Genomic DNA, 26807 nt, shown 5'->3' on the forward strand with positions numbered 1-26807 from the left:
CCCCCCCCCCCACCCCCCTGCCCTGTCCGTATCAAAACTAGGGAAAATTGTATTATCTTTTTAATTTGCCCCTGAAAATGAATTTCTGAGGTCTGAAGCCGCCAAATTAGTCTGAAACGCAAGTTTTACCTTAAAAATAGATTTCTTATGAGATTTTTTTTATATTTTTGTCTTTTTTATCCCTGAAATATTTCGAACTTTTTTTTTGATTAAAAATTTTACTTTTTTCAGTAACATAAAAGTTGCAACATTTTTTAATTAACATTTTTTTCAAATTTCCATTTTTTCAAAATTTTGATGCCCTTTAGCTCCGACCCCGGAGGTCCTCAAAAATATTTTGATAATATATGTTTTTTTCTAAACATTGAGCTCCGTGCAAAATTTGAGCCAAATCGGAGATGGTCACATCTGAGTCTGTCCCTTATGTTTTGGAATGACCCGGATTCAGTGTTCAGGATCCGGATCTGGATTCATTGGGTCCGCAACACTTTAGATTCCTGGACTTGGATCCACGGATCTTGAGCCCAGGGGAAAAATATAAAAAGAGATATATTATTATAAGTGTCTTTATCTTTGATCAGCATGAAAATGAAATTGATCCTAAGCACTGGTTTAAGCATTAGTTTTATCCATCTATCATAGAATTCTCGAGAATCAAAACGAAAATATACCCAGCAGGTAGAACCCTTCACTCTCTGTTCCCAGGGTATTCACGACAGAGAAACTGATTTTAGTAATTTCCAAGGATAGGATTTTCAAACATGGTTTTTGGTGGTATTTCAAAACATAATAGGCTGTTCATAAGTCTTTACATGGGAAATAGCTAATGTAATTCATTTCACTTTGTATTTTGTGTGGTATTTTAATAAAGCAATACGCTTTTTCATGGAAAATACGAATCATAAATTATTTTTCAGAAACCTGACATTAAAGTTAAATATGTAGATACAACTTCATAAATAAAACATGGCAGGACTTATAAAAGGACAGATTCTCAAACATCTCTCCAAGGATCGAAGAAGCTCATTTTTAAATTTATTTCAATCCGATCCGACACATAAATTTGTTTGTTGAAAATATCAATTAATATTTCCCTCAGTCCTTAAAATTCTTAGATTATGATCCATTCCTTAATCCTTATAGTGTGTGCTAAGACGCAAATTATAAATTAATCCGCCTAATTTACTCTAAAAAGGACTGGGGGCGATTAACATTTATCTAAAATAATTTTTTTAAAAGAAAAACATGAAAATGTTATACATCTAAAAGTACAAACTAGTAATGTTATTGTTGTCCAATTAAAATTTCACTCTATAAATTGAAGATCGCTATTATTTCTGTCTTTACTCGTTCAGTCTTGATTTAAGAAATCCACATTGATCAAAAATGAGTTTATCGTTTGATCAGTTTGTGAAGAACTTGTCTCCAAGTCAGATCAATCTTTCAGCAATAAGGGGAGAGGGAGAACTAAACACACTATGTAGTTGCATATGTATACAAAATAAGAAAAATAAGGAACTTATATCATTGAAAATAAGTTTTAAAATTCATTTTAAAATCTCCCCGATTTATGCAAATTCTTTCATCTAGGCTTGCTTCTTAGAATTTTTCTTTTTTTACTGTGAAGACGACTACCATGTTTAGCCGGTCTCTCCCTTTAAAGCATAAGGTAAAGTGTGGAGGAGTAGGAAGAATAAGTTCATTACTCAAGTGTCTGATTCATTTAATCAGTGAATTTAAGGGGAGAAATCAGAGTGATTTATCGATTATTTCTATTCCAGGTTTTGCTGACGGAATTGCTTGAATTGCCAGCATGGATTCGGCTTACTCAGGCTACATGCAACAGGTAACAAAATTTTATTGATTGATTGTTTGAAATAATGATTGATTGATGATTATAAAATTATTGATTTATAGATTGATTAGTGGAAAAAACTATTGATTAAATGAATGAATGAATGAATGAATGAATTTGACATTGCCTAGGGCTGCTATACGAATACAGTGGACCAAATTGAAAACTGTTCCAATACAGCTGAGTCTAGATGAGATCAGGTCAGTAATTTTGAATACTGTTTTAGTATATCCAAATCAGAATCACCCCCCCCCTCCCTTACAAAAAAAATGTTTTGTACTTACTAGTGACTAAGTTAGGAATGTAAGGAGATTTTGGTTGCTATGTAAAACAAAAATATTACTAAGAGATATCAAATGCATCAAGTGCCCAATTTTTTAGTTTTTCTTCCATATATTAGAAAATTATTTTAATTTTTAAAACCGTTAAATTCTGGCCGTATTCTACACTCTGATGCGTGAGTCCTCCGGCGCCGGCAGCGGTGTGGGGTTCTCTAGAAGATCTTGTTACAAACAATTATAATGTGTTATTTGCGTTTTCTTCATTATTCATAAATATTCGAATTAAAGAAATAAAAACAAAAAAGTAAATAAATACTTATATTACAGCATATTTTAGTTGTGGCCGGGGAGCAGCATATTTTAGTTGTGGCCGGGGAGCTACAAGATACATGAGCTCCCCTAGGCCTCGGTTCAGGGAAATAATGATAACATAAACCTGTTTATTAAAAACAAAAAAACTAAAAGGACGGTGTTTAGTTGTGAATAATGATAAAATAAACCTGTTAATGAAAAAAAAACTAAAAGGACGGTGTGTAGTTGTGAATAATGATAACATAAACCTGTTTATGAAAAAATGCAATAAAAGGACGGTGTGTAGTTGTGAATAATGATAACATAAACCTGTTTATGAAAAAATGCACTAAAAGGACGGTGTGTTGTTGTGAATAATGATAACATAAACCTGTTTATGAAAAAATGCACTAAAAGGACGGTGTGTTGTTGTGAAAAATGATAACATAAACCTGTTAAGAAAAAATGCAATAAAAGGACGGTGTGTTGTTGTGAATAATGATAACATAAACCTGTTTATGAAAAAAAACACTAAAAGGACTGTGTTAAGTAGGTTTAAAGGGGCTATACAAGTAATTGTAAGGAACCTCTGCTGAGAGTGACATGTCTGATTCACAATTGTACCCTTAAAACCTCGTCTGATTAATTATGAATTAGCTAGCCATGTGTTTCATTTTGAAAACTGATTTTTAAACTGATTGTTTAAAGGGAACAGTTGTGAATCGGGAATTGGAGGGTCAATTCAAATTATAAAGACTGTTCATTTAAGTCTTAGATTTGACTTTAGGTAGTGGACGGTATAACGGTCTCGGTAAACCTTGTTTACGTAACGTTCTCTAGTCTAGCATTCACAGCTTCATTCCAGATGTCCAGGTTAATTCATTCATTCATCCTTCCTTTCTTTCATACATCCTTTCATTCATTCTTTCATCATTTCATTAATCCTTCTATTCATATATTTTTTTTCATTTTCTTTATATTTGCTTCTTTTATGTCTTTATTTATTATTTCTTTCATTCATCATTCTGAATTCTTTCCTCTTCTTTTTTTTTTTAGCTTGAAATAAAGCATTTACGATCTCGTCTGAGGTAAAATGTAAGAATGATAAGCATTAATTTAACATTATTTCTCTCATTCGTTAGAGCAAAAATACAGGAGTGTAAATATTCCTGAAAAATCACCCCCCCCCCTCTTCTTTTGAAATCTTTTTTTCCCCTAGAAGATGGGTATGTTCGCGCGTTGCGAAAAAAATAGTTAAAGGGGTTTATTGACTAAATTGGGAAAAATAAATGACTTTGGGGAAAATAAATAAATTTTTGAGTACAAATTATGAATAAGGATACAAAAAAAAACTTGCATTTTTATGGCGTCTTATTCTCTTTTTACACCAGATCTTCAAAAATCAATTCTTTAAGAACATATAGTATACATCCCTGAAGAAATAGGATCCTCTACCATAACCAATAACCATCCATCTGATTAGGATCTTGATTGAATCCAAGACACCGACGTGGCAACGAGCAAACCTCCAGCTTACGCGACTAAAGGAACCCGATCTAATTAGGAATTAACGTTGAAATATTGTTTTGAAATTTTGTCTGTATGAATAATTATGATTGATTGACTGGTTGGTTCATTGATTGCTTGATTGACTGAATGATATGGTTGCGCACTAAAACTGCTCTGATTACTGAGCATCTAACAAATATTTGAAAATAACCGACCATTTGAACATTTTACTATTATCCTTTCTATTCGCGAGCCTGTGTTTATAATGGTTCATAAAAATTCAGTTTGAAAGTTAAAAGTAATGAGAAAAAATATATCAAATTATTAGATTACTTTTGTGTGGAGATTTTTAGAATATAAAAAGTAAAAAAATTAATATAGAAAATTGATTGTCGGTTGAGCAGGATGTTGATTTAGCAGAGGTTCTTACGTTCAAGGTTAGAATCGTTATATTTATTTCTCTTAATGTGCAATGTCATTTTTAATTGAGTTTTTATTTTTCAGGAAATATCCTGGCAGACTGTTAGAATTGAAGCCAAGTCAACTGTCAACAAAGATTTAACTCCTCTTAGGTCAATATTTTGATTCAATAAATCGATTTTAACGAAATAGCATTGTAATAATTTTCTTTTTGGGTTATATTTCAATATTGTAAAAGTAAAATAAGATGAATCTTTGTGCGTTTTTTGTTTGTTATTATCTTGAAAATTATATGTTAATATCAATCATTATGTAATTATATACGTAAATTGGCTAAAAGCTGGGTTTCTTACTCATTTCTAAAACCCTAGTTTATACCTTGGGTTCCTAGAAGTTCTACTCTGGCCGCATGTAGATCCACTGCACCCTGAGGGCGGGCGGAGGGTTCTATGTCGGGTTCTCTTTCAAGATCTTATTATTTCTAATTTCTTAACAAGGCAAAAAAATCTCATTCCGTCTTTTCTTTGGTTTGAGTGTGGTAAAAAAAAAACATTATGAGAAGATTATATTAAGTTGAAAATCTTGCAAATTTTTTTCATCTCTAAAGCTTCAAAGAATATCTTAAAGTGTTAAGTAATTCAGGCCAGATGTAGAATAACATTTGTTATTTAGGTTGATAATTAACCAGGCCAGGTGTAGAATAACATTTGTTATTTAGGTTGATAACTAAACAGGCCAGATGTTGGATAACATTTGTTATTTAGGTTGATAACTAACCAGGCCAGGTGTAGAATAACATTTGTTATTTAGGTTGATAACTAACCAGGCCAGGTGTAGGATAACATTTGTTATTTAGGTTGATAACTAACCAGGCCAGATGTAGAATAACATTGTTATTTTATTTAGGTTGATAACCAACCAAGCCAGATGTAGAATAACATTTTTTGTTTAGGTGATAACTAACCAGGCCAGGTGTAGGATAACATTTGTTATTTAGGTTGATAACAAATCAGGCCAGGTGTAGGATAACATTTGTTGTTTAGGTTGATAACTAACCAGGCCAGATGTAGAATAACATTAAAGAAGAGAATCAGTGACTGTTCAATACTCGGATGCAGGTTATATAAATTAATAAAATATCGCCATTTCATTTGATTATATCTGGTTTGATTTTAATGATAAAGGATTTTATAATGGATTGATTGATTTAATAAAACTTGAATTTGGGATATTCATCGCTATAAAAACTGTAAATATTTTGTTATTACTACTGAAGATTATTTAAAATTTTGTTGATTGATTTATCTTTTCAGACTTGTGATAATCCTAGACGATCTTCTCTGGGTCTTGACAGATGACCAATTAAAGGTTTGACGAAATTTTGAAAATTTCTACTCTCCGAATGCGCCATTTTGGAATAGATATTATTACACTTAAAGGAGTGTTCGCGAAAAATGAAAGGGGGTAGGATTACGGCAATAAATAATCGCTTCTGATTGCTACTAATCTTACTTCTATCTGTTTCGTCTATAAGGAGAAAATTGTTAAAAACGTCTCATACCGAAGAACAAAGTGTTCATACAAATTGAGGAAGTTGGAACATACGACCTGGATCGTAAAAAAATCAAATTAATATCAAACAAATAATTTAGACATTAAATCCTATAGTCATCGATTATTTTTCGACGCATTTGTACATAGTTGATATCTGATAATATTTTCTATTTTGTGTTTTTTTAAATTAATATTTCGCTTACAACTTGTTTTCACGACTGGCTCTTCCCGGAAAATATGGAAAATGTCGTCTTCATTATCTAAATCCTCGAAACAGGAATGAATGTTTTCAAAAGTCACTCTCAGATCATAGAAAGTAAAAAATATTATGAAATATTAACTATATACAAATGCGTCGAAAAATAATCGATGACTATAAGTTGTAATATCTGAATGCTTTGTTTGGAATTAAATTGATTTTGTTACGATCCGAGTCGTATGTTGCAACTTTCTGAATTTGTAAGGAATCTACGTTCTTCGGTATGAGACGTTTTTAACAATTTTCTCATTATAGACGCAACAGATCAAAGTAAGATTAGTAGCAATCAAAAGCGATTATTTATCGCCGTAAGCCTATACACCCTTTCATTTTTTGCGAACACTCCCTTTAACGAACGGCGGTATTTTTGAGATCCCTAAATTTTGTTTCTTCATTCCTTTAATACTGGGTAAAAATGGGGTTTGAGGAAGGCGATGAATGATTTTTTCAAGAAAATATATAGCACTATATTTAAATATCCAGGCTGCTGTTCACTTCATGGACTCGATCTCTGGATTGGTGGCGAAGGCCACTACGACGTCGCAGAAGGCTAAGGCTGTGAGGAAGCTGGAAAACCAGGATAGTGTTAGATATCCTAAGTCTAGGTAGTGTTTATACTTTTCATTAGTGTTTTACGGATTCAAACGAAAATCGAGATTTTTTTCTCAATATTTTTTATAGCTTTGATAAATGACACCTGGGATGAAACGTAAAAAGTCAAGGTTATTTGCTCAAAGCCTTGGTATGGTTGTTGGGATAGAATTCTCAATATATGGAAATACATTGTTTGAAATTAATGAATCATGAGATGGAATTTAAAGAATTTTAGCCGCGGTTTAAATCCGCCAAAACCCGGTTTAAATTAAGCGCCGGCATAAATCTTGAAACATTTGATACAATTTTAAGTGGAACCAAACATATTTAAGCCGCGGCCAAAATTTAAACCGCCGCTTAAATTCTTTAAAATTCGGCCAATGTTTAACTGTTGTACAATTAAATCCGACTTCTAATGACAAAATGTGCCGTGGAAGAAAATAAAGAAGTATGGAAACTTCTGTTTAATTAAATAAGAACAGAAGATTTTTTATTTGTGGTCCTGAGAAATTTATTGGTTTGAAATTTCTTTTTTATTTTTATATCTTTAGTTAATTAGTTATCATTAACAATAAACACGAAATATTATTATAATTTAAATAATTCCATTTTCCAGGAACTCTTCTTCACAATCAACCGCGGCCAAAACTTTTCAGAAGTACGATGTGATTGAAACCAGTTATCATTTCTACAGGTACAAGGTTTTTAAAAAGTCGCTTCACAGACCTCTTTCCCGGTAAAGTTGTAGAATTAAATTATTATCTTTATCATCAGAAATTATTTCTTTTTAAAAACTACCTTCATTTCAGACCCCCCCCCCCCGCCCACAAAAAGAATATCGAAAATACTAGGAGGCATAAAAACTTAATTATGGACATTATCCTTCCCTGGGGTCATATTGTCGCCACAAAAAAGAGCTAAAGGTGAAAGGTACAATTTTTAGCTCAGTGGTTGATGGTATAATTTTTAAAAATGAAAATATGTAAAACATTCTCCAATTATTATTATTTACCTTGGTAAAAAATAACGTACAATATACAGTTTTGAAGTACACATAATAAAATATTTAAATCATTTCAGTGATAGAATTGACTTACATTTCTGCGATGACCCGGGTGGAGGAAGAAGTTCACATCCAGATCTAGCTCAAGGCGGAGCTTTCCAGGTAAACGGCGGAGTTTTTAGGTCTACGGTAAAGCTTTTCGAGTATACGACGGAATTTTTTTGTATTTGGCGCAGCCTTTCAGGTATGCGGCAGAGCTTTTCAGGTATACGATGAAGCTTTTCAGGTATACAGCGGAGTTTTACAGGTATACGGCGGAGTTTTACAGGTTAACGGCGGAACTTTCCATGTTAACGGTGGAGCTTTGTTTCCAGGTAGAAGGGGGATATTTTGATAGATACAGCAGAAGTTATAGGTATATTTCTCTTTATTGGTACTCTGCGGAATGATGGTTGGCTGGTTATTATTTTTACTCTAGTTGTACCCAACGTACCCAGTGGTATAAAGTGTCACATTTTTTAACCTTTAATTGATCTTTGCACTCTTATCTATATCAACTTCTACATTTATGGGATATTGATAATTCTTCTCAGAAATGAGAGAAATTAACATAAAAGGTTTAACCAGTGAGGAGGTTTAGGATACACAAGATTGATTCTTCAAATTCAAGAAAATAATTTTATGAAGGTGTCTCTGTCAAAACTGCAGATAGATTACTATCCTTATCATCTGGCTCGAGGGGATAGGAAGCATTGGGTCAGGTAATAGAAATCAGATTTTTTAATACTAACTTGTATCAATGATAATTTATTAATATACAGAGCGTCCTATATCACATTTGATTATCTCCAAGTTTTAACGCCAAAATAAAACCATAATACTGGAAAAAACTAGTATTTTCCGCAAGAAATTCTTATATTAGCCTAATTCAATTTTTTAAATGATTCATTCTTCTTAAATTTTCTGATTAGTCCCGAAAATCGTAATTTAGACCGATTTACGATCTAATATGATGTGGGATACCCTGTGTGATCAACGTTTTTTTATCGTTTACTGATCAGATCATTAATTGATCATTAAAAAAGATTTTGTTTGATCAACAATGATTATTCAGGTATTCCGAGTCTCCCCATAAGTCTTGGTTACAATCTAACCTTGCAGCATTTGATACAAGACTTCTAGATGTTCTACTTTCAGGTCACCTCTAAGTCTAACCTTTACGTCACAAAAAGCATGGGGTGTATATTCTCTTAAAAATACCATTCTCCCCTTTAAAAAATTTGGGGAAAATATATGAATTTTAGGGTTAGTTTATAAAAATATACATCCCTGCAGAAAGAGTTCTCATCAAATTGAAACTGAAATAATTTACTTAAAGAGACTGTCCGCGAAATTTCAATAGACACTCCATACTAATATGAGAACACTCAATTCACAACGGTACTATTTAAATCATGTGGAAAAATATTGTTATTTTTCAAGGTTTTAAAGTATTTTATTCAAATAATTCCTTTGTTTTCCTGCAGTAGAAATGCGCATTGCGCAAGTCACTTTTATTGAAACCACAATTGAAAATGATTTATTTTTTTAAATTAAAAACAAAGATTGGATATATGATTAATACTTAATCAGGCAAAGCTTTGAAAGGTACCTTTGTGAATCGGGCATTGTCATCTTTGCATTTAGAGTCGCTTGAAATTACACTTACATATAAAAAATGTCAGTTAGTGCTAAAAATGTTTTTTTATTACCTAAATTTTTTTTTGCTTTTAAATGTTGAAAACATTCAGGACGCAATCACTCCGTCCTGACTCGTGCTGTGAAGACGCCCCTGGGTCCTGCTGGTGGTGTTGGCGGGGGACAAGGACAGCAGAAAGGGGAACCTGAAGACGATGCTATGCGAGATTTGTTTGTCAATCAGGAAAAAGCAGAAATATTTTTGAATTAAATTTAAAAAATTGTCAGAATTAAAAATATTTAAAATGAGGTTAGGTACTCAACCAAAGGTGTTTTCCCAGGCAAGCTTCCAAATCTGAAATTTAGCGAAAGAAAACTTACGAAATGTACATTTTCCCCGAAGACAATTTGGAAAAATTTGGGCAGTAGTTATGGTAGAATTGAGGTAGTTTTTGGCTCATAAAATTTGATGTTCAAGAAAAGTGAAAAAAATTTCTTAAATAGTACTGTCAATACTAGAACAGTATAGTGTTTATTGTATACAAATAAAATAGGGGATGAAATATTGATTCTGTTTTATGTGATAAGTTGTCTCGGCTGATGACTGAGAACGTTGTAGTTCGACTTTATGACATATCTGTGTGGTGTGTAGCGACTAGTACTAGTCCTAGTACTGCAGGATCTAAACTACAGGTAGTCAGTAGTGGTCGAGTAGGTTGGGTATAGGTAGTCAGGAGTACACTAGTAGAATGGGTGCAGGACACAGGTAGTCAGTAGTGGACTAGTAGGTTGGGTACAGAACACAGGTAGTCAGTAGTACACTAGTAGGTTGGGTAAAGGTAGTCTGTAGTACACTAGTAGGTTGGGTACAGGTAGTCAGTAGTACACTAGTAGGTTGGGTACAGGTAGTCAGGAGTACACTAGTAGGTTGGGTACAGGTAGTCAGGAGTACACTAGTAGGTTTGGTACAGGTAGACAGTAGTACACTAGTAGTTTGGGTACAGGTAGTCAGTAGTACACTAGTAGGTTGGGTACAGGTAGTCTGTGGTACACTAGTAGGTTGGGTACAGGTAGTCAGTAGTACACTAGTAGGTTGGGTACAGGTAGTCAGTAGTTCACTAGTAGGTTGGGTACAGGTAGTCTGTGGTACACTAGTAGGTTGGGTACAGGTAGTCAGGAGTACACAAGTAGGTTGCGTACAGGTAGACAGGAGTACACTAGTAGGTTGGGTACAGGTAGTCAGGAGTATACTAGTAGGTTGGGTACAGGTAGTCTGTGGGTACCTAATATGGGTACCTAATATTTGTGCTAGAGTACATTTTTTCCACTCAAACTCTTCAAAATATTTTTTTCCTCCACAACACACAACAGTGTAATAAGAGGTGGGCAAAACATTCACAAGGGGGGGGGATAATTTTATTAAAGTTCATACCCCTTTATTTGTAGGAGCTGCTGAAGGGAGATCATGCCCGTCTTCACCTTCCTGAAGATATTCCTTTCCTTCATCTAGAGTTCACTTCATTCTACTACCCGGGGGACTTCGGTAGGAACAAGGGATCTAGGATACAAGGGGGGGGGGCTTTTGGGACCTAGCCCCACCCCTGGAGAAATGTAAATTATGATTTTCATGGAGATTAAGTCCTCAACGTCGACAGACCCCCCCCCTTCCTGGAACGTGCAAAAAAGTTAACAATTGAAAAAAAAGAAATCTTTTTAAATAACGTATCTGTGCAGTCCATTTTCTTTAATAAATCCTACGGATGCAGGAAAAACAACGGATTGTGGATTAATTCATTTGAAAAAAACAGATCCTGATAGAATACTTTATCTTCAAGACCTGGAACTTAGAAGTGGATTATTATTTTGCCAAGCTAAGTTTTTTTGCGGATTCGTCTAGTTTAAAAAATAGATTTAAAAAAAAGATTTTAAAAAATCCACTAAAAACTAATTTACTTTTTTAGACTTCCCTCTTCCCCCTCCTATCCTTATGGTCCACATGAACCCCCTGACAGTTTGGTTGGATGTCCTGACCCTAGTCTGGATAAATGCTTTCATTCTTAATCTTCAGAAGTCCCTGGAGTCACTTCAGGTTGAAACACTGGCATGATGACGATGAAAATATTGGATTCATATTTTGTTGTCTTATTTTTCATTTCCTCAAACACAATTCAAATATTAGGGTTTGTTTACTTTTCAAATTGTACAAAAAATATGATAACTTACTTGATTAATTTCCAGTTAATCTATATTGAGAAATAAATCTAGGAAATTAAAACGCAAACAAATTAGCTTAATTGGTAAGTTATTTAACTTTGTGTGCATAGACAAATATCTGCAAAAAGCACATTTCAGTTTATCCTATGTTCAGATTTAGAAATAAAGCTGTCAAAACGTCTTTAAATGTTCACATTCAGAAAGATTATGCTAATCAAAATTGTGAATTTGTTCATTATGCTTTAAGATAATTTACAGATATTTAAAAAAATTCTAGCACTAAAGTTGACCATGGGGGGGAGATGCTGAAATGTGCCATTTGCACATATTTATCTGTGCTCCTAAAGCTATAATAACCTACAAATCATGCCAATTTGGGATTTTGCATTTATTTTTCTTTGATGTACCAGTGTTAGAGTTTTTCCTCAATGTTACTAAACCAATATTTGGTCCAATAACAATATAGAATGTTCGGATTTTTTCTACGATTTGAAAAATCTGAATACCTAATATTGGAGTTGTGCAAAGAAACTTGAATTTTGTTATTTGTACGAACTTTGTCAAGCCAGATATTTCCAGTGTTTTATGTTTACTCCAGGCTAGTTTAGATATCGAGAAATCGGAAACCTTTTATGCCGACATTAAACTAGGAAACTATACCTTAACTAAATTTTCATTATCAATTCTTTATTTTTTTAATCAATATTATTGATTATTTTTGTTTAACAAAATTATAAAATTTTGAAAGATATTTTCTGTAGTAGTCCATTACGTTTAACTTTTATTTAAAACTGTCAGTCTTTATTGAAAACTAAGTCAATTTTGACATAATGAAATAAATTGTTTGTTTTGGTTTAGAAATGCTAATGCCTCGCATTGTTTGTGGCGCGAGAATGACGCACAAAATAAAATCTAGTCTAAAACCTTCCTCTCTTCAGATTCATGCTAGCAAGGAATGCGTCATGTTTCTCCCTTGTTTAATTATGCCACCTTTTTCCCTCTCCTGTAATTCTGGATTAAAATGGGTCTAAAAGATACAAATATTACATATCTCAGGCCAGTTAAAAGAAACAGAAATGAGTCACTGCTTCGTTTTTAATTAAGAAATATAAAATATTGTAGCATGAAAAAAGAAGTTTCATTAATTTTTTTTTTAAAGGGTATAGGCCGTTCTAATAAAGGATTTACACCAGTGTAAACTGTCATTTACACTGGTGTTTACCTAGGATCGGATTTAATAGTCATGAATTACACTGGTTCAAACAACAACAACGTACAGTTTACACTGGGTAGATTTACACCAGTGTCAAGAAATGAAAACACTGGGTCCACCCTGTGTTTTCTGACTTACCCAGGGTAAAATGCTTAGTTCTTAAATGGAAATTGCAAAATGCAAATTCTGGATTAATTATTTGAAATTGTATATCCTCATTTAAAATGATTTTTTAAACTTAAAATTTACTTTAAAAATTATGAATATTGAATTCAATTGGACAACCTATTTTTCATAAGAAGTTAAAAATTTATACTTTTATGTTTAAAAAAAAAATTCTTAGGAATATAAGTAAATTGCTTTAAATAGTTTTTTTAAGACTAAACAATTGCTCTTAGATAGAGTACTCCTCTTTCTGTATTAAAAATATTTTTAAAAAAATATTTTTCATCCAGACGGAAATGAAATTGATCTTTGAAATGTTTTTGATTTTAAAACTGATTAAAAATGAAATATTGACGAACAATTCTTCAGATCTCAATTGCCAATTATAGAAGCCTAGAAACGGGATCACGTGCTGATCTAGTCACTGTTCTAGAACTTTTTCAACAATCTCCTCTTTTCTTTGGAGCTGAGTTCCCGAGCAGACCGCAAGATGTCTCCATTGTTTGTCAGAAGTTTGTGTCTCATGCTACAGGTAATAAACCATATGATAAATGACAGGGTGAGCAAGAAATAATGATTTAATATCGTTGTTTTACATAAAAATTGTTTTTAAAAGTAAGTTTTAAAGGAACTGTAAGCGTAATGGAACAGTTAACAACGGTACCCTTGAAGTCTTTATCTGATCCCAAATGTGGAAGATAGTCTTTTTTTTTCTAGTTTTAAAAGAGTTTAATTCTGAAAAATTTTGGAAGTTTTCCTGCACTCGAAATACCCAAGTCACTTTTGTAGAGACACCACAATTATAAATAATCAGTTTTCAACATCTTAAACATGATCAGGCAAAGCTTTTGAGGGTACCGTTGTGAATTGGCATTGTCATCTTTCTATGGAGGGTCACTTAAAATTACGCTTGACAGTCTGTTTTAATACCTCTTTTATTTATCAGATAAAGATTTTTATAAAACTTGCGTTAATAAAACAAAAAACATTTTCCTATCTATTTTTGAAAGAAGTCTATTTTTTTGCATTTAATGTCTTATTAAACATTTACCATTTGTGTAGAATTTACAGATTTATATGATTTATTAATGATGCAGGAACAGATGCTGTAAAAGAGGCGCCAAGTTTACAGGGTGCATTTAAAAAAGATCTTCTCTGGACCGATGCCAGGTATGATTTAAAAAAATGTCCTTAAAATAGCTTCACTGATTTTGAAGGGGTTAATTTGTTTGTATCCCTGTATCTAGGGATGTCTGGTAAATTCTTGTATCCCTGTATCTAGGAATGTCTGGTATATTCTTGTATCTCTGTATCTTGGGATGTCTGGTTTATTCTCGTATCTCTGTATCCAGGGATGTCTGGTATATTCTTGTAGCCCTGTATTTAGAAATGTCTGGAAAAATTCTTGTATCCCTGTATCTAGGGATCTATATTCTGAATATGGCCAGGTCTGGCAACCTGCTATTGGGAAATCTCATCAAAAATAAGTACAGGGTAACAGTGGAAAATGTGCCCAGTTTGCAGTGCTAACGGACAGCACGTTGGGCCCAATGATGTATGATAATATATTAAAATAAATAGCAGGTGGGTTAATTTAGCTAAACCCAAACTTGAAATATAAATACAAATAATTTTTGTCAGACCAAACTCAAGTAATTGAGAATGCCATTGTTGATTTTACAAAGGAATAAACCACCCTCTGAACTGGGCCTGTGTCCCAACTGGGGGTGGGTGGGTTGGTGGATGTCAACCTAGGGGCTCGGCTTACTCAGGTTCCCGATAATCCCAACACCCGGTACGCTAACATCCAGGGTTCAATAATAGAACATGCCCTAGGCGATTCACAAACAGATGACCCCAGGCGTGATTGTACACGTATCGTGAGGGGAAGTACTGATGGGTGTGGCTTCATACGGGGATTAAAAATCCCCCAGAAGTTCTGTTTAATAATAATAATAATGGTATAGTCTTATTTATATCCCTGTATCTAGGGATATCTGGTATATTCTTGTATCCCTGTATCTAGGGCTGTCTGGTATATTCTTGTATCCCTGTATCTAGAGATGTCTGGTATATTATTGTATCTCTGTATCTAGGGATTTCTGGTATATTCTTGTATCCCTGTATCTAGGGATGTCTGGTATATTCTTGTATTACTTTAATTAGAGATGTCAGGTATATTCTTGTATCCCGTATCTAGAGATGTCTGGTATATTCTTGTATCACTATATCTAGAGATGTCTAAAATATTCTTGCATCCCTGTATCTAGAGATGTCTGGAATATTTTTGTTTCTCTGTATCTAGGGATGTCTGGTATATTCTTGAATCTATGTATCTAGAGATGTCTGGTATATTCTTGTATATTTGTATCTAGAGATGTCTGGTATGTTCTTATTGACTCCCTATGGGCTGACTTCACAGTACCTTGTAGTCCTCATCGTCCTGTTCCCCTAGTTGATGCTGTTCCCCTAGCAGCTTGGGTTTATGCTAAACCTAAAGGTATATTTTAAAGGAACTGTAGACGTAATTTCAATTGACATTCTATTTAAAGAGATGCATGGAAATGGATGAAATGTGAAAAATAGCAAGAGTTTTACATTTGTTTTTTAAAAGTTAAAAGAAAAATTATTTTTTTCCCACACATTTCTTCGTTTTCCATACTGCATACTAAGATAAATAAAAATCCGATAATTAAAATGATTGCACTAATGTTCTTAAATATTTTATAACTTTTGATGTTTGAATTGATTAATGGACACCTAAAATTGATTAAATGATTTATATTTGATCAGCTAAATCAAATCCTGACTGTGATAAGCAAGATCGTCCTCATCGATCTTTACTTCAAGATTTCTACTCGGACAAGGAGTCTACTGATATCACAGGTAAAATATCGTTCAAATTTTTTAGAATTTTTAAAATCACTAAAAATATGTTTCCAAGTTTTAAGTTTAGTATTTAAGTTTACAGATAATGTTTGTTGAATTTCATTGTTAATCTGGATATAGATACGCTGTAAACAAACACGGAATTTGAAGTGTAAACTCCAGTTGCCCGAAAATCGCCATCAATACTCAACGAGAAAAATAAGAATTTTTTTTCCGTCTGTGATCAGACAGAGGTTTAAAGGGTATCGTTATGTGGTTGTAAATTAGATTTTGATTCGGATCAAGGGAGTCAATAAGTATTTACTTATCTGGATTTTAATGAATGTCAATATTAGGTGTCGAATCCAGTTTGCATGTGATGGCATATACAACTAGTCTTGTATCTCTTCAGATAGATCATCATCAGCTCATCTTCCTTCTACGCCTTGCAGACTCACTTTCAGAGCTTACAGGAACTTTTCTTTTAATATTTATCAACTCTTAAACTCTTTAGTCTTTATCTTATTCAGAATATTATTTTTATTCGCTAAATTGGGGTGAAGTTACTTTAATGAGAAAGTAAAAGAAATTTCTTGTAAAAAGTATGATGCAAGTTAAAAAAATCATTTTGATCTTCAATGTGAACGCTATTTTAAGTGAACATTAAATAAATGAGTTGCTTATCCGATTTCCAATAATACGCTTAAACCTTTTATCGGAGAAAAACTATCGTTGTTTTTCTCTCTAAAAAGTGTTCTGTCGACTCATTTTTTGTCTCCGTCCGCAAGTCATTGTAGAAAACATAAATGTAAATTGTCCCTTTTTAATGGAAAAAATCTTCGTCATTTAAACTAAGACGTATTTTCTACTGAATTATAAATTGGACATGCAACTCTTTAAATGGAGCTCATTTAAAAATTATGTCAACAGTCCCTTAACTTTCCCTGGGTTTCCGGTAGGTTTTCAGACTTATAAAAACTTGATTTGAAGTGGTTCTTTGATGTTAAATTAGAAAAGACAATGTTTAGCATTCCTCTCTGCTGATACTTCCAACATAGATCCTACAGATAGTATAGTATCCGTTGGGGCTGTTATTCCTCAGATAGATGTTTCAATCCTTCTCCCTTCAACCCAACCTAGCAGTTATCCTGTTCCATCCTCACCAACCCTACCTCTCAGGCAGGGGAAATAATCTATTCTTAGATCTTTTTTAGATTAATTTTGATGAGTTTAACAGGGATACAATGTAAATATTAACTACATGGTTTGGTTTACTTTTATTTTATGAATATTTCCAAACTGATAAAAAAAATTTATATTAGATTTTTTCAATAAATGTAAAACATTTTGTATGATAAAAATTTGCAAAAAAATATTTAATCCTCGTGTGTAATATAATATTTGATCCTACAAATAACATTTTTTGTTGAAAAAAATTATTTGTTTGATTGGTAAATTTCCCCCTTTTTCTCAGTCAAATCACAGTTGAACTAGATATTGAGAGGGCCAGTGTACAATCCAAAATACTGGAGGCGGAGCCAAACTTTCAGCTTGGGAGGGAGTCTCAACCTAAACCTGGAGCAGACGCTGATTTTCGTAGTTCGCTCCATATGCAGCCTGTTACTGATGCTTCAGATCCTTTATCCAGCTCAACTAGTCAGGTAAACCCCCCCTCCGGTTTTCAACCTAAATTTTGTCTCATGACACGCAAAACTCATTGGTTCAAATCTTAAATCTCATTGTTGAGTTGTTTTTAAAAATAGTAATTTTTCTACCGTTTACTAAAATCCTAAATTTGGGTCTAAACAGGAATTTAGTTTGGCACAGAAAAAAGAATTAATTTAGGCAGTATTCACTTTGTGAATAATATCCATTTTTAGGTCTAAAGTCAAGAGTTTAAATTTTATAGTTGACAAAAATATAGAGATATTTAATAAATTTATTTTTCAATCAAAAAGACAGATAAACATCCTCATATAGATATTTAATCATGTTTTTTTGTTTGTTGCAGGAATACATTCATTCTAGTACATCTATCCAATACCAGACGTCTTCTCACCCTGAAGCACCTCCCTCTCCTTCCCTACCATCTAGTTCCCCTTATCACTCCCTTACCCCTTACCCTGGTCCCCCCTCCTTGAAGTTACCCCTGGCCCCTGTTGTAAGTAACGGTAGTATTGGCAGAAACCGGGGAATTGCAAGCAGTTTCAACTCTCTTATGGGCTCAATGGGTCTTTCATCCACGAAACAGGTTGGACTGATTAACGATGACAAACTTTCTTATTTATCTAATTGTGTAATTGATGAAAACTTGGTTTGCAAGCTGTTTTATATTTAGAGAATATTAATATTTACTTTCTAGAAATGGGAGAATATGAATATTGAAACCAGCGTCATCCGCGTTGAGTTTAGACATTACGGTAGCGTACACTCCAATTTTGCGACTTCTTATACAGCATTTAAGATACACTGAGGGCTCTGTCCTCGATGATCAGTCAAAGGTTTAAAGGGTACCATTATAAAGCGGGACTGTCCATCTTTAAATGGAAGGTCACACAGAATTACGCTTGTAGTCCCTTTAACATTAAATATTCAGTTACAACTCATCCTAGACTCTTCCATCCCAAAAACTCATAAAACTTTTTCATGGTTCTCATTTTTTATTTCCGCAATTTGTCCTTTTATCGATACCAATTGATACTTAAAATAAAAATAAGATAATACCAAGAAACTTTATTGCCCTAGGAGGGTCACGTGAGTCATCTGGGGAGCCGGTCACCTGATATGGACCTGGATACTCTAAGTGTGCGAAGTGACGAGAGTGGCGAAAGTACTTGGGACGCAGAGGGTAAGTTTTGGCTAATATTAAAAGTAAAATTTTAATTTAGGGTTTGACCTCCTGAGGTCAAATACATCTTGAGGTTAACGACCATCAGGATCATTTAAGGTCAAAAGGGGGCTCGGAATGAAATCAGAATAATGAGAAACCTACGATTTGATTCCTTACATGTCCCATTTTAATGGATTCTAAATTTTAAAGAAAAAGTACATTTTGACCTCCGGAGGTCATTAATGTTTGGAAGAAAAGTACATTTTGACCTCCGGAGGTCATTAATATTTGGAGGTCCAAAACAGTTGGAACACCCGGACTGAAAACAGGATCCCAATACTTGTTTCAGAACACCAAGAAACCTATGATTTGATACTTCACATGACTTATTTTCATTGATATTATATTTAGACCTCTGGAGGTCATTGATATATGGAGGTCAAATACCTTCAGGATCATCTATGGTCAAAAAGAGACCTCGGAATAAAATCAACAAATCTATGATTTGATACCTCACATGACCTACTTTCATTGATTTTATATTTTGACCGTAGGTAAAAATTAGAAAAAAAGGTTATAATGAAATATTATCCGAAAAGCTCTTGATGTGATTTTATTTAAAAAAAAATACTCCTTAGGTATGTGCAATATGAAATATATTTTTTCCCTGCTTGAGGGCAACTGTGCCCTACTGACAACATTTTTTCCTTCCACATCCGTCATCATGACTTAAAAAACGCAACAAAAAGATTTTTCATATTGTCCCGGCTGGCCACTTTATTGTCCCGGCTGGCCACTTTATTGTCCCGGCTGGCCACTTTATTGTCCCGGCTGACCACTTTAATGTCCTGACTGGAATTTAAGCATTCAAGGATTGCTAATGGAATGATTGTGATCATAACTTGAATCTTAACAGTCGTCTTCCTTTTCCACAGTTGTTTAAGTATTACTATATAATTTCTAGGTTTCGTTGTTCTTGGTTCTGGACATGATATGAGTGATCATTTGTTTTCTGTTCAGAAAGATGACAGGTAATATTTGTTTATTTTTTTAAAGGGACTGTAAGCGTAATTTCAAGTGACTCTCCGTGCAAAAAAAAAGGCAATGTTGAATGTCCGATTTACAACGGTACACTTGAAACGTTAATTTGATCAAAAATATGGAAGATACCGTCGTTTTAAGCAAGAAATGCGTATCTAATTTAAACTTGATCAGACAAAGCTTTTCAGGGTACCATTGTAAACCGGGCATTGCCATCTTTGCTAGACCCCTTAGAAATCGGCCTTAACAGAGATATGATTGGACATAAAAATAAACCTCTGTATATATATAGATTAAAGATAGATGGTTAAAAATAAAATAAAAATATCTTTGTTAAATAACTTTAAATGTACACGGTGTTTTGGGGTTCAAATCTCTGAACATATAAAAAATTAGATATCTGGTGTTTTTTAACGGAAAAACTAATTATGTAGATCCTGGAGTCCAGCAGAGGTTGCCACGGAGGTTTGTGAGGCTCTAGATTTTATTCAAGAAATGAGAATATCAACTCCTTGCCAAGAGGTTCAGGTAAAAATATAACTTTTGTTTTTTTACTTGAAACCCTCCCCCCCCCCCACAAACACACACAAAAGATTTTCCCCGCTATTTAAAAAGATTTGAGGTTAACAAGCTTAATTTGTTAGTTTTTGGAGGAAAAAATTTAAGTGAAAAAGAATAAATCTTTTTATCCTAAAAGTTGAATTTAGATTCTATCCCTCCTTCACAATTTTTATGATTGATTGATTTATTGATTTTATGAAATGGTTTTTTTAAGATTTAATTAGGCTGTTGTTTTTTTCGAATTAAATTTGCAGCTCAGTTTTTTTTAAACTGATGCATGAAAAGAGGGATCTTGTTTTGAAGGAAATGGAAGAAATCCAAATTAGTGTTTTAACTTTGCATCTGGGACGTCTCCAGTTCGCTCAACTAGGGGGAGCTAGTAAACCTGCAGCTCAACCAAAATCAGGAGAAGGGGATAGAGCAGGAACAGGAGGCGGAGCAGGCGTAAGAGAAAGCCCATTTTCGTCAGCTCAAGGCATAATTCAATATTTGAATATTTGTTTAATTAAAATTTCTATATCACATCAAATCAGAATTTTGGGGTTCTATTTCTATACTTCAGGTTCAAAATGACTTAAAAATAAAAGCCAAGTCTTACGATTTGTAATTATTCAACTAATTGATTTGGAAATTTTTGTTGTCTTTTTTTTATTTAAGAAAAAAAAGGATATTTATATTTGAATTACAGGAGATGTATCATCAATACTTGTGAGCCTAGGAAGTCTAAGTTTAGATCCTATCCTTGATACTTCATGGAAAACATTTCAAAACAGGTCAAACCTAGATCATGGATCATAGAACTTAGATTCTCAAGTCCACCAGGATCATGGATCTTAATTGAATCTAGAACCTATTTTCTCTAACCCACCTAAATCTTGGATCCCATGACCAAAAATCGAAAATCTAGAACCTAGGTTCTAGATTTTCAAACCTATATCATGGACCATAGAACCTAGATCATAGATGATGGAACCTAGATGGATCTGGAACCTATTTTTTCTAACCCAACTAAAGCAAGGATTCAAAAGGTCCAAAATTCACCTTCCTATTCCAAAGTTTTATGGATCTCACTCTAGATCTTTGATCTTGAACCTACTGTTTGGCAAATATGACTGGAACAGGAAGACGACTTTTAGACTATGACACAGACCCATTTAAGTTTAATTTTCTTGCTGCTATATAAGTAACACTATGTGCTTCATAACAACATCAAGTACACATGACATTTATTAAATGTCGTTTTTCTTATCTTTCATAATGAAAATTAACAAACTCTTCTTCAATAATTGCCTCAAATTTTCCTGTAATGAACCTTTCCATAACAATAATTAGACATGAAATTATTTCCTTCTTCTGATGCACATTAGAAAATGTTTTTTTTAGGTTTAATCAATGTGGGAAAGGCTGGTCTGATTCTACCCTATGCCCCCCTGAGTTCTGGACTGCTAAACTCAGATTAGATTCTTCTCCACCTGCTCAACCTCATCTTGCTCTTCAGGTTCGTTACCTCCTCCTCACCTCTCCCCCCCTTTAGGGATAGTCTAAACACCTCAACTTTTTTGTAATCTATTGAATTTACAATATCATGTTATATCTTGGTTCATGGACTAGATATTAATAGATTCGGAAGGATGTCATAAATCACACTGCTTATAAGATACTTCACCCCCTTCTCACTTCCTCCCTACCATCTTTAAAGGAGTGACCGGCTATGTAAGGTAGTTGAACTGAGTATGCAGTGTTGTGGAAAACTTGTTTCGGATTCATTTGAGACATTTTAAACTTTTTAAAGATCTGTAAATCCTGAGTTTGAGCGCAAATTCGACGTTCAAAACTCCTACTTTGGTGGTGGATACGTTTTCAGAATTAGTTTTTTTTAAATTATTAAATAACGACTACATAAAATGTAAAAAGAGTTATAGAATTTTAAGATATTTAAAAAGTTTAATATGTCTCAAATAAATCCGAAAGAAGTTTTCCACAACACTGCATACCCAGTTCAACTACCTAACATAGCCGGTCACTCCCTTTAACGAAAAAATACTTCAGCCTTACTCAGAGCCAAAAAAATGCTATCATGGCAAGGTTAATACAATTATTACGTTAAACTTATGAAAGCTACAAAAATACTTAACATTCCTCCAGAATGGTCGAGTCATAGTTTGGAGCATCAGAAGAAAAGAAATTTGATAATTTTTCTTTTAGAATCTTCCAGATGATCTGCAGATTTCTATAGGAGAGAAGATTTCTAGGGTTTCAGGTCTCGTAATACTTAAATTATTATTGTTCATCTAGTAAGTTTATAAACATATGTTCTAGTTTACGGTTTTATTTTTAAAAGTTTTCATATTCTTTTCAGTTCATTTGTTAAAATTTCTTTTTTTTAGCAATTTTATTTTAAGGGTTTTCTTAAATCTTTTACTCTAAATAATGACTTGAAAAATATATATAGGAATCCTATTCAGTGTTATACAATTTTATTTAAAGACCAAAGTAATAGAATTAATATTGAAAATTTCCCTTCTTAAAATTTAATAAAACAAAATATAAATGATTTTACATCATCAATTCTCGGGTTTTAGATGGATTTCTTGAGCTCAGAGCTAAAGATCTCAACCTAGAGCTGGTCACATCTACAATAGCAAGGTTAGTTTTTGTTTCTAAGAATTCAGGTTGGGGGGCAAGGGCTTATACAGGTGAATGCGCACCTCCCTGTAAAGTACAAAATAGTATGCGCCCTCCAGGACAAAATCCTGTAAACGCCCCTGATTACAGCTTTACTCATAGGCATCACCATACTAAATTAAAAATTCTTCATATCGTCTTTGAAAAGGCTTTTTTTAAAAGGTGTGTTATTAAAAATGTCACTCAATTACTATATTTATCGGGACACCATGTAGAATCATGTTTGCTCCAGGTTGGTTGAATGGAGCCAAGATGAGATTCTCCCCTCTCCACTACCTATTCTACTCCGCCTTCAAAACATCTGCCTTCACCTAGAGGATGATACTCCGCCTCCTCCAGGGATTCCGGCTCCGCCCCCAGTAGACCTCAAGGTGTCCGCCTTAGAGGTTAAACGTAAAAGAGGCGGAGAACTTGAAATATCCAATCCTGTGGAAGACACAGATGTTAACGCATCTACTCAGGTTAGTTTGTGATTTAAAAAATAATTCTCCAAGAATTTCTAGGGTTACAGGAATAAATACAGAGTTCCCCACAAACATGATACTGAAAAGACGATCTGAAACTAGTTTAATAGGACAATCCTAAGGTTAAATTAAGTCTTGCATTGAATGAAGTGTTTTAATGGCTTATTTAGTGATTTGGCTAAACAAAAAAAAACAGTTACAGTTTAATAGAACCGTGAATAATAATATAAGGAAACAGCCGGTATAATTTTTGTAAAGTCGTCTCTGAAGTCTCATCCTGTTTTGGGTAACCTTGTATTTGAGGATTATGTCAACTTTATTTTATTTGCCTTCAAAATCAAATATAGAGTTCCGAAACCAGCTGTTTCAAATCTTTAACTCTCCTAAGCTAAGCTGATTTAAGTGCAGAGTTCAGTATGAAAAAACCCGAATGTTGGCAACACTTGTACTCGAACCCTTATTTAGTAGCCTTAAGGAATCCCTGCAAAGTATGATTTGATTTGAAGGTAGTGTAAATAGGGAAGGGGAAGGTAGAGAATCGATGGAAGGCTGTAAGATAAAGAAGAGAAGGAAAGGGGAATAAATGGAAGGGCTGGAGCTCTTTACCTCTACATAACTACATAATTTTATATGAAATCAGAGAGCTTCTCATAAATAATTTTCCACAATAGTTGTAATGCAGAATTGCCGCCTGACCAATTTTGCCTTCGGCGCCATTTATGCTTTTTAAAATGCATCAGTTAAGGGATTGTTATGCACTGCAAAACAAATATTAAAAAATTATGTCTTTTTAGTTTTCGAATTTGGGAAGGAAATCAAAAAATAATTTGAGGGGGGGAAGAATAAAAAAAATGGAATTATATACACCCCTGCTGCTTTTTATGTATGCAGAATAGAGTAGAACGGAGTAAAACTAAACTATATCTAGGTTCAGAGTAGAGAAGGACGGAGCAAGGTTGAAGATGATCTTGAAACTGCAAGAACTGAAATCCTACTCCTCCGACAAAAACTAGCGGAGAAAGATCTTAACGCTGACAAACTTGTCGGAGAAACTATAAAGAAACAGGTCAGATCATAAATGAATGAATGAAAAAGTTAGCATGGGTGTTTAATTTTAGGGGGGATTATGAATGGGGGCGGGGAGGGGGAATGGAAAATTGGGTATTAAATTGAAAGATTGTTCCTTATTTAGCATTTTTGATACTTTTTCCAAATAAAATCATTTATTTCCTTCTATAAATCATCTAATTTCTTCATTTCTTCAGTTCTTCAGTCAAGCAGTTAAGTTATAAAACCTGAAATGGCTTGAAGTGTTACAGTTTGTTTATCCGTAAATAAAAATATTTTATACCTGGCAATATAATGAATAAATTGACGAAAAGTTTTATCTAGGATGAGTTGAAAGATTGTCAGAAGCAGGTTGAAGACCTTGTCCTTGAGAGACAATCCCTCTTGAATACCCTCAACTATTTGCAGCAGGAGCTCCTCAGGGCAGGGATGAAGTAGATCATCAAGATCATCATGGATATCAAGATCATCATGTTCTCCGAGTGGGATACCTAAATTATCATGTTCTTCAAGGATATCAAGATCATCATGGATATCAAGATCATGGTGTTCTTCATGGAAACCAAGATCATCATGTTCTTCTTGGATATTAAGATCATCATGTTATTTACAGAAATGAGATAATTTTCTACATGGATATTAAGATTATCATGTTTTTTATGGATGTCAAGATTTTCATATTCTGCTTGATTATCATGTACATGATTTTCTTTATGAATATCAAGATTATCATTTTCTTCAATGATATGATCGATATTGGATATCATCTACGTCAAAGTCATCATGATCAGAATTTTGTTCCAAGAGCAATAGGATGATCGTTGTTTTCTTGATAATCAAGATCCTTCTGATCAAATCAGTACAGCAAGAGATCATCCTTCTCTTCAGGATGATCATTGATCAAGAATATCCAAATATTCAAGTTGTCCAAGATCAAAAAAGTTCATAAAGCATTTTGAAATTGAAAAACTCGCTGTAAATATCATCAAAATACCCACCTAGCTCTGCTTTTATTCCGTTTACACAATATACAAATTTTCCTGTGGTTTGACTTGCTGTTAAACAGTTCTATGAAATAGAGGATTCAGTGACAGACTTAGGACAAATTCTGATGAACTCCGTTAGAATTTTTATCTTGAGCCATATTATTCTTTTTTTTCTTGAGTCATTTTTTTTTCTTTTTTTCTTGAGTCATATTATTCTTTTTTTTCTTGAATCATGTTCTTTTTTTTCTTGAATCATGTTCTTTTAATTCTTGAATCATGTTCTTTTTTTTCTTGAATCATGTTCTTTTTTTTCTTTAATCATGTTCTTTTTTTCTTGAATCGTGTTCTTCTAATTTAAAGTCTTCAACATTCTCAGAAAAGCATATCTATGTTATTGTAGCTTATTTTAGAAAAATTAAAAGATATTTTGGTCTGATTACGGGGACTGTAACCGTAGGTATCGTTGTGAATTGGGGATTTCCCTCTTTCAATGGAAGGTTCCTTGATATTACGCTTAAAATCTTTTAAAAATTAGTTTTTATAACATTTATTTTTTCTTAACATAAATATGTTTTGTTTAACGCAAAGACATTGCACAGTTTATGGCGTTTTTATTTGGCACTTGTACTCTTCCGGGCTTTAGTTTGATTTTAATATTTACTTAAAGTTTATCACCTTTTTCTTTCTTAAATTGTTGAAATTTAATAATATCGTGATGTTAAAGCTAAAATATCTATTTTTCCTGTTCTAAATAGGTTAAAAATGTAAATTTATCATGTAGAACTTATGCTTTCACGAAAATTTGGCTCATCCGCGGTTTTAAGTGTTGAACCAAACTGTCTGTTAAGAAACATCCATCTTAAAATTCCATTCTATCATTTAAAAATATCTTCACTTTTTGTTTTGAACTATTTTTACAACAATGACAATCAGATTGATATGACTAGAAGTTCACAAATTTTCTCTTTTTTAGAAAAAAGACATCAGACAAGATGGTCAAACTATGTCAAAGGCCATGGTATTTTTCTACTCGGCCGCGGTATTGTCAATTTCTTGAAATAAGTTCTTTAGCGCAATTTAGTGTGACCCCCCTGGCTTGAAATTAGGCTCTCAGTCCTTTAATCTATGTAATATAATAATAAACCCAGTTTATTTCATCCATTTACTGATTCGTTAATCTCTTGTTAAACTGTTCTAATTGGCATTTAAATTATATTTATTATATTTACAAACTATGATTGTTAATATTATGTGTGTTACGGGAATACA

At 33.3% G+C, this 26807-nt stretch overlaps 1 protein-coding gene and 1 long non-coding RNA gene across 2 annotated transcripts; both read left to right on the plus strand.

The window, feature by feature from the left end:
* The first annotated feature begins 1596 nt into the window (after positions 1–1596).
* LOC111714054 (uncharacterized) lies at positions 1597–2772 on the plus strand. The gene is made up of 3 exons (XR_002767874.1): positions 1597–1669; positions 1782–1846; positions 1987–2772. It is a non-coding gene; the product is annotated as an uncharacterized LOC111714054 (long non-coding RNA).
* Positions 2773–2824: 52 nt separating this feature from the next.
* On the plus strand, positions 2825–25652 carry LOC111714055 (UHRF1-binding protein 1-like). The gene is made up of 37 exons (XM_023489068.1): positions 2825–2848; positions 3215–3300; positions 3911–3974; positions 4341–4373; positions 4441–4508; positions 5400–5474; positions 5670–5724; positions 6653–6774; positions 7380–7457; positions 7844–7928; positions 8454–8527; positions 8881–8963; positions 9557–9687; positions 10032–10136; positions 10890–10986; positions 11405–11532; positions 12256–12307; positions 12516–12610; positions 13405–13567; positions 14133–14205; positions 15411–15535; positions 15829–15921; positions 16260–16376; positions 16932–17082; positions 17378–17564; positions 17915–18154; positions 18649–18751; positions 19698–19764; positions 20209–20302; positions 20639–20810; positions 21024–21108; positions 21719–21833; positions 22541–22595; positions 22918–22981; positions 23253–23481; positions 24413–24550; positions 24877–25652. The coding sequence occupies exons 1-37, from the start codon at positions 2825–2827 to the stop codon at positions 24988–24990; spliced, it is 3840 nt and encodes a 1279-aa protein (XP_023344836.1). The 3' UTR covers positions 24991–25652.
* The last annotated feature ends 1155 nt before the right edge of the window (positions 25653–26807 follow it).

The sequence above is a fragment of the Eurytemora carolleeae genome, unplaced genomic scaffold (genome assembly GCF_000591075.1).
Source record: "Eurytemora carolleeae unplaced genomic scaffold, Eaff_2.0 scaffold1482, whole genome shotgun sequence".
Taxonomy (NCBI): Eukaryota; Metazoa; Arthropoda; class Copepoda; order Calanoida; family Temoridae; genus Eurytemora; species Eurytemora carolleeae.

Excerpts from the sequence above, each read along its gene's own strand:
- LOC111714055 (XM_023489068.1), top strand. The coding sequence starts at position 2,825 with ATGAAAAAATGCACTAAAAGGACG. Across the intron at positions 3,975-4,340 it reads TCCAGCTTACGCGACTAAAG|GATGTTGATTTAGCAGAGGT; the intron begins GAACCCGATCTA and ends TCGGTTGAGCAG. Across the intron at positions 12,611-13,404 it reads TTCAGATTCATGCTAGCAAG|ATCTCAATTGCCAATTATAG; the intron begins GAATGCGTCATG and ends ACAATTCTTCAG.